This window comes from Ptychodera flava, chromosome 20 (assembly GCF_041260155.1).
Source record: "Ptychodera flava strain L36383 chromosome 20, AS_Pfla_20210202, whole genome shotgun sequence".
Taxonomy (NCBI): domain Eukaryota; kingdom Metazoa; phylum Hemichordata; class Enteropneusta; family Ptychoderidae; genus Ptychodera; species Ptychodera flava.
Genome location: NC_091947.1, coordinates 25073309 through 25087738, shown reverse-complemented (window position 1 = coordinate 25087738; position 14430 = coordinate 25073309). Strand labels below are relative to the sequence as shown.

Genomic DNA, 14430 nt, shown 5'->3' with positions numbered 1-14430 from the left:
AAGAAATATGCCTCACATTAAAGCGATGTTGCACTTAGTGTTTGTAAATCCAACGGGGGACCATTGATTTTTCGTTGCCACTATCTTTCAATGATGATAAATATATGGGATCTATCCTCCATATTTGATTTTGTTTTGGAATAAGCCATAACTTCGACGTGGATTAAATGCCCTGGTTAATTTCACTCTTGAAACCAGCAACACCGAACTAAATACAGACCCTCGTCCTGTCAGCTTCCGGCAAAAACCTCATGCGTGCATCTATTTTGATCTCTAAACGAAAGTTGCGATAGATTGAGTTTCATCTCTGAAACGCTGGTTGGATCCTTTGGCTTTGGTATACAGATCAAAGGTTTGCCGAACCGGCAACGTTACAGATGGATAGACTGCAGTATATACTGACGACATGTACGCCTTGAAGTTTAATCTCAAAGTGAACAAAAAATTGTTAAAATAGATTAATATATATATATATATATATATATATATATATATATATATATATATATATATATATATATATATATATATAAGCACATCTGCGTGTGATAAATGAACGAAGTAATACGTAAACCAATTTAAGTGTCAATCTTTTAATTCACATTATCAAACTTCTAACTTTTTATTTTCTATGCAGCAGTGAAAATTGTTCCATATTTCCAACAAGTTTATATACAGTTGCTGCTTCTAACATTATGAAAGTGATTCTCAAAATAACTCGTCGGAGATGCATCTTTGAAAATTTGCTCTCGCAAAAATATAATTATTGGAGTGAGCGAATTCAGAATGTGGAAACATCGCCGTTCACTGAATCCAGAACAAGGTAAGTTGTTCACCATCTCAAAATTGCAATGCTTCTTTTATTTCTAATTCATAATCTTCAATGTCAACATTTTTCCCGAACGAGTGCCGTCATCGGGCTTCTCTAACTCCTGGCCTGTTCTCGCTTTGCTTTCACTGCTATAAAACGTTAGCAGCATGGAATCAGTCCAAACGCGCATCCAATTTATGTACACCCTAACACACATGAACTAAAGGCTCTCTTCACCGGATGTGTCTGTCGACTCGGTTCGTTTCGAGCTCAGCTCGCTCTCCGGTATGTCCGCCAGCGATTTCGGACAAGTGAGTTGCTCGGCCGCTGTGATGTCGTTTTTCATCTCCTCCATGTCTCGTTTAAGTTTAGCCCTCCTGTTCTGGAACCAGGTTATGACTTGAGAGCTCGTCAGGCCAAGACTGGAGGCGATCTCGTCCCTGTCCCCGGGGGAGAGGTATTTCTGATACAGAAAGCGTCTTTCAAGTTCGAAGAGCTGGTGGTTGGAGAAGGCTGTTCGTGACTTTCTCTTTCTTCTGGGAGGTTGCCGGTGGCTGAATAAACCGAGATGGCTTCTCTTCCCGTCGTTCGCTGCTGCTGAGGGGCAAACATATCGGATCTGTTATGTAGCACCGAACTTTGAAGTGTATGGCTCCGGCCCTGTGCAACACTAAATTTTTAACATTGATATCATTTTATACGGTAAATTTGGACCGTTTGACCAGTAGATAAAATAGAGGAGAAAGGCTAAAGCCCTGATTCAGAAATGACTACAATGTCTTTTTCGGACATTTCCTATTATATTCCACCCGCGTTTAAAAGAGCCTCTCTCTCTCTCTCTCTCTCTCTCTCTCTCTCTCTCTCTCTCTCTCTCTCTCTCTCTCTCTCTCTCTCCACAGCTTATTTGAAAAGAATGTATCATACACATAAATCGCTTTCAATTCACTGCTGACGCTAGGACGGAAATACATTGATACGGTAGATGAGTTAAAACATCGTTACGATGGAAAGGGCAAATAAACCAGAATTAGAGTTTGAATCATAATCAACAGCGGCTGCAGTAAATGAGTTGTCGAAGATCACTGTGGCTTAGGTCATCCTCGACTCACTACGACTGTACTTCCGTCCCAGCTTCCTAATTGATGTCCATTGCTTCGGATGTAGGGATTATACATACACATTATGTTCAGTAATTAAAGGAACAGAAAATATTTATATGCTATAGTCTTTGGTATTTCTTTACCATGCCGAAACCTTCGAAAATGTCTCGGCCATATATATTAATTCATCGGGGTTTCTGACGTCACGGACTAAACCGATACATCTGGGGCGCTTTGATGAACTCTTCAGAGAAAGTGTTTTGTACGCACGTTTAAGTCACACTGTCCCGTAAGACACATGCACTAACCTGTTGTGGTGTTCCATCTGAATAGTAGATAAAGATGAAATACCTTCAGAGCGATTTTTAAAAAGAATATTCGCAATGCAAATAAGGCATTTCCTGTAGTGATAATTGGTCCCCCCCCCCCGGTGAATTCGGTAAAATGAGAATTGCCAGAACTGTGATCGAATTGCCGGGTGATGATTTTAAATGTATTTATGGGTGATGTCACTTGTTGACGATTTATCGTACCGTAAAAACTCAACTACATATATATAGAGTGGCTGTGAGTAGACCGTTATTTCTAAAAACTCACGCAACGGAGTAAGGCTGAGAGATATTTACTTATTTCTGACAACTCTCGGTGCAAGTCTCCTACAAAGAGATGGATTCTGAGTCGTTCACTTGGGTGGTATGGACTCGTCTAAAGGAAAAGGGCCGTGGGTTTTTTTGAAAGACGAGAACGGCTCGGTTTGTGCATGTGACTTTGTATCGAATTGAAATGCCTATTAATTACAACATCTTATACCGAAGGAAAGGTGTCTGTCAGATAAGGAACCGATCAGAGGTAAAAACTGGAAAGTGATCTCGACGGGGTTGACATCTGTTTCTAAAACGTGACGAGTTTTTTTTCGGAGTCCGAAAGATGCGAATTCGTCGGCTGTTGCGGTAATCAATGCATGAAGAGCCGATAGCGATGTTTTATTTTGGTTTCCGTATTACTCGTGACACCGATGGTTGTTATTTTGTTTGCCTGACACTCGACCGCCACTGCCCGCCTGAATAAACTCATCTTCCGTGTCGCGCATTTAAGTATACGTATTTAGCAAGCTGTCAGCGCACCGGGACTGAATCGACGGACTCGGAGCTCAGGGGAGATTGCTTCATCTGTGCCGCTCGGTGTGGTGTGGGTAAAACTTTTACTGCCCTGACACAAATCAGTTGTACATGCACATGACATGGCGCTCAAAATTTTATGTCGTATTTTGACACGGAGGATACGAGTGAGGAATTCTCACACGATTAAGTTTCCATTCGATCGTTTGCTATCTTCGCCCTTCCGAGTTCGTCCATAGCTTGACCGAATATCCCTGCATTCTGATTGAAAGATGTCTCCTATGACTTGAAACGTTTTCCTCGATTCAAATCGCCTCGAATCATATTTTGTACGCAGAAATCGTTGGCAAACATATTAAGTGACAACCATGATCGTACATCATTGTTCGAGCGCCGTACTAACAATCCCTTCTAAGGGACAACCTTGATTGCCATCGGGGTACAGATGACTCGTTCTAGAAACAAACGCTGTTTAGCAATGCATGTATACAATCAATTAGCCACGCCATTTCCACCATATCCATGCTAATTGGGCAGGGTCGACCGATAGTTATTATTGTGTAAACAGAAATGCCCTTAGATTATCGCTTTCACATAACTATAAGCAGCTGCTTATATAAGGCTCTTAGATGTGGTAAATTCGGCTGTTTTTAGAAAAGCTTTTGTTTTGCTTTCCTCCAAGTTCAGATATGAGACTGCCCTTTACCTTCTGCTGTCTTGATGATGTTCTCCTCCAATCCTTTGAAAGTTTCCTGGGTTAATTCTTCCAGCGCATTGATGGGGTTGTGGGGATTGGTGTTCGGGAGGTTTGCACCCCCGACAGTGGCTCCTTCTTCCCCTGAAACAGTCCGATTTGACAAACGAGCCACACTGTCAGATGTCGAGGGCAGGGGACCTTTTTCTGCCCTGAACGGACTGCGATGATGAAAGTAATGCTGATGACGCTGGTTGCTCGGTTTAGACTTGAGAATGTCCTGTATTGAAAACGGAGTCAGTGGTTTGGTCACTACCGCAGGTGGTGGAAGACGGACTTTCGACAAGTGTTCGACGGAGTCCAAGACAATCTGCTCCGATGACAGAGCGCGTTTTCTCCCTTTGTTTTCCGGCATTTCTGTCAACATAAGGATAGTTGGAAGAAAAGGCTCCTACAAGAGTATTGAACCTTATGTGTGTATAAATATATAGATGTGAAGTGCTCAAGCCGTTAACAACACTTCCTCTCCAGACAGTAACATGATTCACGTTCTCCTGAGTGGGGTATCATTTTATGAACAGCCGAGAGAGTTGTTGTGTTTTCAAGTGAAAGAGGAAGCAACGTCTACACATCAAGAACGCCACACCTACTACGTCAGCAGACGCCCGCGATGATTGGTCTGTGGGACGTAACTGAAAGCTGTCGATACCGGCTTGGGCCAATGACGGCCGGCCATGTACGTGACGAAATTAATTAGCACGGCTGGGCGGTTCTCTCTTCGCCGATCGCCGAACAAACAACCCACTGGTCCGTGTCATTGATGGTTGATTTAAACCAAACCGATTTCGTCGACTCTAACCCAACGCTGGTTAATCTCCCTATCTCGGATTACACTTGACTTCAAACTTGCCCTTCGAACGGACGTTGTGTCAGTCGTAAAACAAAAATCCGCTCCACGCACACAGGTCTGTTATATCACTCATCAATCGCTCATCCGGCGTGTAGCGGTTTGATTGATAGATTCGTGGCCCTGCACAGGACTCTTCAGCATTTTCAACCCAGCCTGCTTTGCAGCGCGAGGTTACGACTTCGGGGCCAACCCGAGTCAACTTTAAAATGATTGCCAGAGACGAAACTGTTAAAGCGTTGGAACCGGGGTATAGACGGAGGGAAAATTGTTTGGTAACGATATACGCCTGGGAGGAAAATGGTTTCCAGATTTCCTGTTACCAGCAGAAAATATCACTCTGCCCACAACAGCTGAGTTTGATGGACGTAACATCTCCCAGGAAAGTGTTTACAAGTCAGCTGTAAATCGTGAGTAGTTCACTTCATTCAAATATTCCAGCTGAGATCTAGTTTGTCTTTAGCAGACAGATATCGGAATAAGTCGAATTCATATTATCGTCGACGTTTCATACCTAGGCCTACTTGTGAATTGAGAAATGGGTGTGTATCACCCCAATATATATTGGCGTGATACATAAGTGTAAAGCATAATTCAATCTTGTTTGGCTGAGCTCGGTTCCACTGGCCTGCGAGTATTACACTCAAAGGCGAACGTTATTATTTGATTTACCGAGCACGTCTCGTGAATGCTTGTACGCTAGTGGATAACGATATGTCTTTCCGTGCCAGTCTTCACTGTTTAACCTATAAGGTTTAAAAACTCAGCGTTAATACACTTCGAAAGCGTATTGATGGATTTCCATGATTTTATTTCCTTCTCGTATCATAATCTTTTTTGTTCTACCCACCTCCACCAATTTCGAAGTGCCTGACTATAAACTTGTCAACAGACATTGCATGTGAGAAATCATGTCCGTTGTTACTATGATTGTTGACAACGAATTTAAGTGCGGATTGTAGTCTGTCATCGGTGACATTGAATATTTGTTAAAATACGGAATTTTTCCGAGGCCTACCATTGGTATTTCGACACAATTTACGAAGAACACTCGGAAAAGGAAAAATATACGTGCTTTTTATAACAATGGGAATACAATATAAAGTGATAAAAATCGTCCCCTTGCCCTTTGAAAAGGTAAAATCGCGTTTTCAGTAATTTGTGTGGGGCAAAATCTTTGTTCAGTACAGCATCACCGCTATACAGCATTTTGGAGCAATCAGACACCGGAGAGACATACTTAATATCGATCCGGCAATCTTTGTATTCCCAGATATTGTTTGTTGTTGTTTACTTTTTCATACTGTGCCATCTTCTTTCATCGACGGAGTTGCATAATATGTAAGATTTGATCGTTGTCACTTTTGTATCTGGCGCATTTAAATAGACCAAGTCCTTGTTACAACAGAGCTTTATAATAATTCCCCCTTCTAATCATAAGATTTATATTTTTCCGTAGTATTCCAAAACGTACGGCCAACATAATCAATCTACATGATTCGCGATAACATATCACTAAAATTGATAAACTGATACGTCGTACTACCTCCCCTTTATACTCCGAAGTACCCAGCTAAGGAGGTTAGGAAATTAAAAATAAGAAGAATAGGGGGATGGGATAGAATCGCATCACTCGCCAAATTGTGGAGACGAGAAAGGAAAAAATGTTAGTATTTTTTTCCCATTTGTAAATCATCCTCAGAAGCGATACCAGTAGAGTAACAGAAAAGCACTTTTCATCAGGACTCTATGTTAAAAAAAGAATTACACAGATAAAATTGCAATACTAAGTGAATCAAATCATTCATGTATGGGAGTTGGGAAATGAAAGAATTAATAAAATGATTCAATCTGCCTATCTTACAGCAAATCTTAACGTTAATTTGTAAAAAGTCATTCGCTCTACAAAACGACTGTTAACTGGGATTTGGCCTGTATATTTTTTCCTTTCGGTCATTAAACCTACCCTGAAAGCTGTTTCAGGCCTCGTAGATTTTTGAATCAGTACAGCAAAGATAGGATCTGTCTATTTGACAAATTCATGTGATGTGTCCAGATCTCTTCTTGACACGCCTCGTTTGGTATGTGAATTGCTGTAACAATGCAGAACTTTGCGGCGTTGTCTGGACTGAAAGGATCAGGACTGATCAAAGAACATTTGATCAGCGGAGATACCTGTTGTGAATAGGTGTGAAAGGTGTCGAAGCATATCCTTTCCTTTAAGACTGCATACCTACATGTACCTGTGCTTAATGCGAAAATTTAGCAAATGGGTAAAGTTTGGAAAGACGATACATAACCAACTGCTATAATGTCCTCTATTATGAAATGATCAGTAAACAAAGGGAAAGCCCTGTTTTCACTGGTTAGTCTGTTTGGTTTTCTTTTGATCATACGCCTACATAACAGGGCCATTCTTAAATAAGATATTCTTAAATTTAACTTTGGATATGAAAAAAGGTTCACAAAATACACAAGTAAATGTTGTATATCATATTTGAACAAAAATTTAAAAATACAAAAACACCTTACAGCCTGAGTCCGTCTTAGTTCCGTTTCGTCGCTTTTATACTTTTTGATCGAAGGCCTCTGTGCTGAAATAGCTTTAAAAAGACCAACGACAAAGTAACAAAATATTTGAATGTAATTATTGGCAGTTACTAAACAGTGGCTTTTCTCGACGCAGTTTAGGTATCGTAAATAGAAGGGGACGAGAATAAAATGTTCGACAGAACATGAGTCGACGATATCTTCTGTAGAATAATCTGGCGCCAATACGCTTCTCTAATTGCAATGGGAATAGGCAGATTCCTCAGCTCGAGACGGATCGTTTGGTGTTTCAGGTATCACATTTTCCCGCCATGACACTCGTTACATTGTTGCGCTGTTGCAATTTCATCTCCAAGTTGATTCGCTATGGAGTTTAAGAGAGCTAAAAAAGCAAACGAAAACCACAAACTATAACCAAAAATGTTAGCATTTGTTATTTATGGAAAGAATTCGGACAAAAGTCACGAGGAATTCCTGTAAATAGATCTTCTTATGCAAGAAATACTAATTTTATTTCGTTGAGGTACTGTATAACATGTCTTTTTTTTTAACTATAAACATGCCACTTTTAGCTAATTTAGTTAGATTCAATGGTTCGCTAGTTCAAAGCTTAGCCAATCCATCATTTCCTTACAATGACATTGGCTAAGGTATCGTTGTGGCTGCATTAAGAACATCCTTATTCAGTAAATATAAATTCTGATTTCGCTTGAGTTAATTCATATTATATATATATATATATATATATATATATATATATATATATATATATATATATATATATATATACATACATACACGGGGGACGATAGATGCAAGAATGCCATTATGTCATTTGCCTTTCTTTCTTTTGCAATATACTTGTTTATGAGTACTGCAATTTTCAGCTACAGGGCACCTAACCCTTTTGAGAAATTTGAACAATTAAAATATTCAAATTTCCCAAATTAGTTCCGATCGTGTTATATATATATATATATATATATATATATATATATATATATATATATATATATATATATATATATATATATATATATATATATATATATATATATATATATATATATATATATATATATATATATATATATATATATATATATATATATATATATATATATATATATATATCTTCATCATTTCAGTGCTAGGAAACGTACATTTCGTTATTCTTCCCACTGTAGTCTGATGAAATACTATGTTTCTTTTGGTACTACTACCGAATATGCAATGTTGATAAACGAAGTCTAGCCTAACATTCAGTTGTCAACAGGAACATTGGATACTGCATAAGTAAAGATTTTGTTTAAAAGTTGAACGCTCGGCATGCACCGTGAGTTGAAGAACAGAACAAGAAACCGCTTTTAATGGACGGAACAAAAATAACGAAAACACGTCAAATGTTACTGTATATTGAGCTATAAACTTTCTTTCATTATTATATCACGGTCCCTCCACAAGAGGGACCGCGATTATATGAGTCCTAATGCATCCTAAGGGAGCGTTCAGTTATTATGGCGGGGGTGGGGGTGGGCCGGCAAATTCTTCCTGCGCATCAGTCAAAATAGGTGAACCCCCCTACCCATTGTACAAAAAAATTGATGACCCCCCTTTCAAGATGACAAAAATTTCATGACCCCTCCCCCCCCCCCACATTGCTTGAGTAAATTAGCTGCACACACAAACACCTCAGGCGTATGGAGCGATAGAATCCCCCCAAAAAAGAGCTTAGATTTTTTCAAATGACCTTCCTTACAAACTCAAAAGGTGTTAATGCTCAGATTTCCCATTCTGACTTGCTATAATTTGGAAATTACCCCTCAAAGAGGTTGGACAGAAATTACTGGTGGATCGCAATATTTTTGCGCCAGCTTGTGTGTACATATTTTGATATTTGGATTTAATTAAAAATCAGCTGTTGATAATGTTGATTCACTATACATGGTATACATATATTTTCTCATACATGTATGAGGAATCTATGTATAATATTTTCTCATTGCAAAACTATATCTATGCATTTTTAGATATTTGATAATTTACATAAATGTAGTTAAATGAAATAGGGTTTTTACAACTGGCATGTGGACAAAAAGTTTGACCTTAGAATTTCACCAAAAATGTTCATCCAGTATACATGGGAGTCAATGATAAAATTGTGAATAATTTTTTTTCCGATGAAAAACTTGGTATACTTGTGCATATACAGACGTTCAATAATTAACATAATTGTACTTGATTAGAATATGATGGTTAAAGGTGCATATTATGTGTACAAGAAATCTGATTATGGAATTTCACTGAAAATGTTCATCCACTATACATGGAAGTCTATGAGGAAAGTATGAATAACTTTTTTCCAATACAAAAATAGGTAAACCCATGTATTTATGTACTCTCGATTATTGATATCAATGTACTTGATTAGATTAGGGTGGTAACAAATGGATGTGTTCGCCAGAAATTGGATTTTGGAATTATACCAAAATGTAGATTCACTGTACATGGGAGTCTATGAGGAAAATATGAATATTTTTTTCCAATACAAAACTATCAAAATCTGTGTATTTATAGACATTTGATAATTCATTTTAAAGTACTTAGTTAGCCTAGGATGTTAAAGGTTGATATATGTGCAAGAAATTGGATTTTGGAATTTCACCGAAATGCTGATTCACTATAGTACACTGGAGTCTATGAGAAAACTAAGAATAATTTTTTTACAATGCTAAACTAAATTAATTTGTGCTTTTATAGGTGTTTGATAATTGATACAAATGTACTTGATTCAAATAGGGTATTTAAAAGTTTAGATGTGGACAACAATTATGATATTGGAATTTCACCTAAAAGTATTATTTAACTTTTCATGGTACTAGTAGTTTCAGTACAGGTTCAATAATTTCCCTGACAAAAGTTGCTATATCTCTAATATGTAAGTAATAGGAATTGTTCATTGCCCTCAGTGAGCTCGATTTACAATAAGACAAGCCTCAGAGTTGCCAAGTCAAGATGTTCATGTGACAGATAATTATACTTTTGTTCAGATTTACAGGTGAATAGCTTCAGAGAATGAAATCATGCAACGAATCATTTTTATCTCCCAGAATATTTCTGAACACTGAAACTGCTTTTTGACGGGACGGATACTTATGAAAATTAAGTGACCCCCCCCCCCCCTGAGCTGTTTGAAAACTACATGACCCCCCCCTTGCAGTTTTCAAACTTGAGGTGACCCCCCCTGGATTTTGCCGGCCCACCCCCGGCCATAATAACCGAACGCTCCCTAATATCGACGAGTAACTGCAAAGATCAAATGTCATCTACCAGGCAATTAGCTGCTTACAATCTCTTGTCGAAACTTTCCGAACATAAACTTTTATGCCCTGCTTTCGTCTCTGTGTAGTCTTGTAATTCAGGGGATGCTGTAGAAACGACTTGCGCATGCAATGGTGGTGATAGCAACGGAAGCAGTTGACAAGACCTGGTATCGATCAAACTGCGGTTGGAAATGGTTCAATTTTCCGGGCCATGCGTTTCCGATCCTGGGTTTATTTGTCTATCGTCCCCCGTTACTAAATGCCCATGGGCTGGGTTCGCGAGCGGTTCTTGTCCTACGAGGTGAATCACTTCTATATCAGAGCAAACAACAAACAAACAAACAAGCAAAACAGGATGTGACGTTATGGCATTCTTTCGAGCAATGTGTTTGGTCTTAATGTAGCCATTGAGGGTTTTACTATATCACAGAGCTCAAAAGTAGTCAATGTTTTGATGAAGCACTTGAATCATCGTCAACCTGTAGGAGCGATTGAAGTTGTTAAGTGCCATAAGAAATATATTTCTAATATCATACAATTCTCGTAGTCGTTGTCTTACACTTGCTTCATAACATTGAGTTGAAAGACAAATAATTATGGATATTGATTTCAGAAAAAAATCATCAAACATTGACTAACAAGAACGTTCAAGGACACATAAAGTCGGAGTTGTCGTATATATCAATATATAAGCGGGAAAAACCTAATGTACTGTCATAAGTTAAGACGGAAAATGTGTTCATGTGCGAAATTAATGTGAGTTTATGTTACTCAAGCTTATTTGAGAAGTTTCTAAAATCACTCCAGTTAACTTCATAAATTATCAAGTTTAGGTTATTGAAGTTCACTGAGTCCAAATTTCATGTGTGTCTCTGGTACCTTAATTTTAAAGATAGGAGTGGTAATAATTTAATGATATTTACCATTTCTGTCGCAATTACATTAATAAGACAACCATGATTTCTTCGCTTAATACCTGCTGAAATATCGTCATCTGGCTAAACAATGAACCTGACCAATTGTGGTTGACAAGCTATATTAATGATATTTAATTATTTTTGTTGCATTCACAGTAGTAAGACGACCAAGGTTTCAAATGAACCACATCCCTAATCGTTCTGTTGATCAGTGTACTGTGATGTTGTACCCTAGAGATCAATTCCTTGCGGCGCTCGAGCGTAGCATAACAGGCTTGGCACACTTCGAGATTTCAACTCATTCATCATTTTTATCGAATCTTTGTAAGACGACGCGAACTACTCAAACAAACACATAGTACCATTACTGACCCGCAACTATTTCATATCACAATGCGAAAAAGATGCCAAGTTTTAAATGGGAATAAGGAATAAGATGAGAATAAGAACATCCTGTGTCATTGAAACTGTGAAAATAAAAAAATGACTCAGAGAGAGAGAGAGAGAGAGAGAGAGAGAGAGAGAGAGAGAGAGAGAGAGAGAGAGAGATGGATGGATGGATGGATGGATATTAAATGTGTACTATTATCAACATGAAACTATTTTTGCGACCCGTCGTGTAATTGTTTAACAAAACGCTCTCCTTTTCGTTATCAAAGACTCATTTCTGTACCTGAAGGATATATGTGCATCTCTTCTTTGTTCCCCTTCGGTGAAGATCCCCTAACAACCATCGCTTCGGTATCAATATCTCGGCAACAGCTGTTCTGTAATTCTAGATGCTTCGTTATAACTATAGTTGCGGGGAATATAGTAATGAGTGTAAGATAGCGATAACATAAAGTAACAACGTCCGTAAATAATCATCCGACGCCCTGAAGTCTGCCACGTGAAAGGGACACCACTCGTGAAAAATAATTAAATAAATCATCGATTGAACAGCCATGGTGAAGTGTTAATAGAAGCGTTGGATAGGTTTACACGTAGATGTTTAGTGGAGACAGTTTGAACACATGGGAGAAAAAAATATATGAAGATGTACCTCTTCTTGTCAAAAGTTTTGATCGAAGACCTGACCAATCGCTTTGATTTATTGATCATTTGAAGTTAGAAAATATTACGGAGCTTTCAAAGTACTGTGTCACGGATCGCTATTTACGCAAGGCTGTTGTTTGTATCTGTTTGTGATGTGCAACAATAGATTGGTCAAGAAGCGAGCCCGTTGATTATGATTTCACGACTCGACTCATTCTTGACTCAAAAGTAGTATGCAAGCGTGTCGATCTTTGACTGTCTCCGTTGTTTTTACTAAATTCGTGCACGTGACAGCTGTGACGGAGAATCGCCTATAAACGTGCGAGTGGCTAGACACGATTCTTCCAGACGAAGCCAGTCGCCGACATTGTCTTGTTAGTGCTCGTTAGTGATCTTGTTTGGCCTGGACTTGCGCAGTTCGCATTACAGGCCCCTAACCCCTATCTCAAAAAGTATTTAACCATGTCATTGTCGGCACTGGCCCGGATGGAGTTGCACGGATATATTTCAGAGTTCCTTGCTGCGATTGTCAGAAGCGATAATCGTCAACGCTGCTGTTATCATATGTTTGGAAATACCGTATAGCGTGTATAATAGGCTATCGTTCTCTTCGGCTTGCTAACAATCCCTCGCATTTCAGGAGCTGGAAGTGCTGTTCTCGCGAGTGAAGTCACTCCCCGGATCTACGTGACTTGACCCACGAGTTCCAGTTCGCTGATGCCATTTTCTAGAATTACATACTCTGGACCAGTTACCGTTTATTTTCGTATCTTTTATGCAACTGGATGTGAATATTAAAAACATCCCAAAATCATGAAGAAGTACGAAGTAATTCTTCAAGGAGTTATTTTTGGTTGATGATGAAGAATGGTGTCCAGTGATCTTAGTATTGTCCTTAAATACGAGCCGTCTGAACCAGCGCCCTCTTGAGACAAACAAGAACTAATATTCCAGTGCAATAAAACTTTGGCGTTAGGGAGCCTTCAGTAATTACAGGGGGGGGGTGGGCCGGGGGAATTTCGCGAACACCTGTACCATAAAATGTGACCCTCCCCCCAATCCTCCTGTCTAAAATGTGACCCTCCCCCTTGTCCGACATTCTAAAACTTGACCCTCCCCCCCAACCACTGCGGTATTCTCCCCGGGAATAACTAAAACAGTATCAGCTAATTTACATAACAATTGGTTCAATTGTTATGTTAGGGACAAATTACAGAGGGGAGGGCTGGTGTTTTTGGAGGGACAGTCGCAATTTATCACGCAAGAATTGTTGAAGAGATATGGTATTTCATACAGTTTAGGGAGGGTCACCATATTTTGTGTAACTATAAGAAGGCAAGATGTAGCTGATTTAGTGCTTCATCCAAAAATATCAAATCATAATACATGGAATCTATCAGGCAAATTATTGACAATTTACCCCCACAAAACATGCTATATCTGTATTTTATATATGTTTGATAATGTATTTAAATGTACTTTGCTTGAATAGGGAAGTAAAATGAACATTTGTGTAGAAGAAATTGCTATCCATGGTGTTTATGATGAAATTATGAATAGATTTTTCCAATACAAAAATAGGTAAATCTTTGCATTTGTGTACTCTTGATTATTGTTATTAATTTTCTTGATTAGACTAGAGTGGTTACAAGTCTATGGTTGTGTAAGAAATTTGATTTTGGAATTTCACCAAATGTCATTCAATACACTATGCATTGGGGTCTATGATGAAACTATGAATAATTTTTTTTCAGTACAAAATTAGATAAATCTGTGCATTTGTGTATGCTTGATTATTCATATTATTGTTCTTGATAAGACTAGAGTGGTTACAAGTCCATGGTTGTGCAAGAAATTTGATTTTGGAATTTCACCAAAATGTCGATTCACTATGCATTGGGGTCTATGATGAAACTATGAATAATTTTTTTTCAGTACAAAATTAGTTAAATCTGTGCATTTATGTATGCTTGAT

General features: G+C 38.5%; 1 protein-coding gene across 2 annotated transcripts; it reads right to left on the bottom strand.

Annotated features, from left to right (window-relative positions):
- Positions 1 to 577: 577 nt before the first annotated feature.
- Positions 578 to 4769, bottom strand: LOC139120397 (transcription factor LBX2-like). Of its 2 annotated transcripts, none has more exons than XM_070684784.1 (2): positions 3736 to 4769; positions 578 to 1405 (listed from the first exon to the last, which is right to left on the bottom strand). In XM_070684784.1, exons 1-2 carry the CDS (start codon positions 4148 to 4150, stop codon positions 1032 to 1034), a joined length of 789 nt encoding a protein of 262 aa, XP_070540885.1. In that variant the 5' UTR covers positions 4151 to 4769; the 3' UTR covers positions 578 to 1031. The 2 variants fall into 2 exon arrangements, with proteins under 2 accessions (XP_070540885.1, XP_070540884.1); XM_070684783.1 differs by having other exon boundaries at positions 578 to 1408; positions 3736 to 4347.
- Between the last annotated feature and the right edge of the window lie 9661 nt (positions 4770 to 14430).

What these genes read in the sequence shown, in the direction of transcription:
- LOC139120397 (XM_070684783.1), bottom strand. Translation starts at nt 4,150, where the DNA reads ATGTTGACAGAAATGCCGGAAAACAAAGGGAGAAAACGCGCTCTGTCA. An exon ending in CATCATCAAGACAGCAGAAG is followed by an intron (nt 1,409 to 3,735) that starts GTAAAGGGCAGT and finishes TTTGCCCCTCAG; the next exon opens with CAGCAGCGAACGACGGGAAG.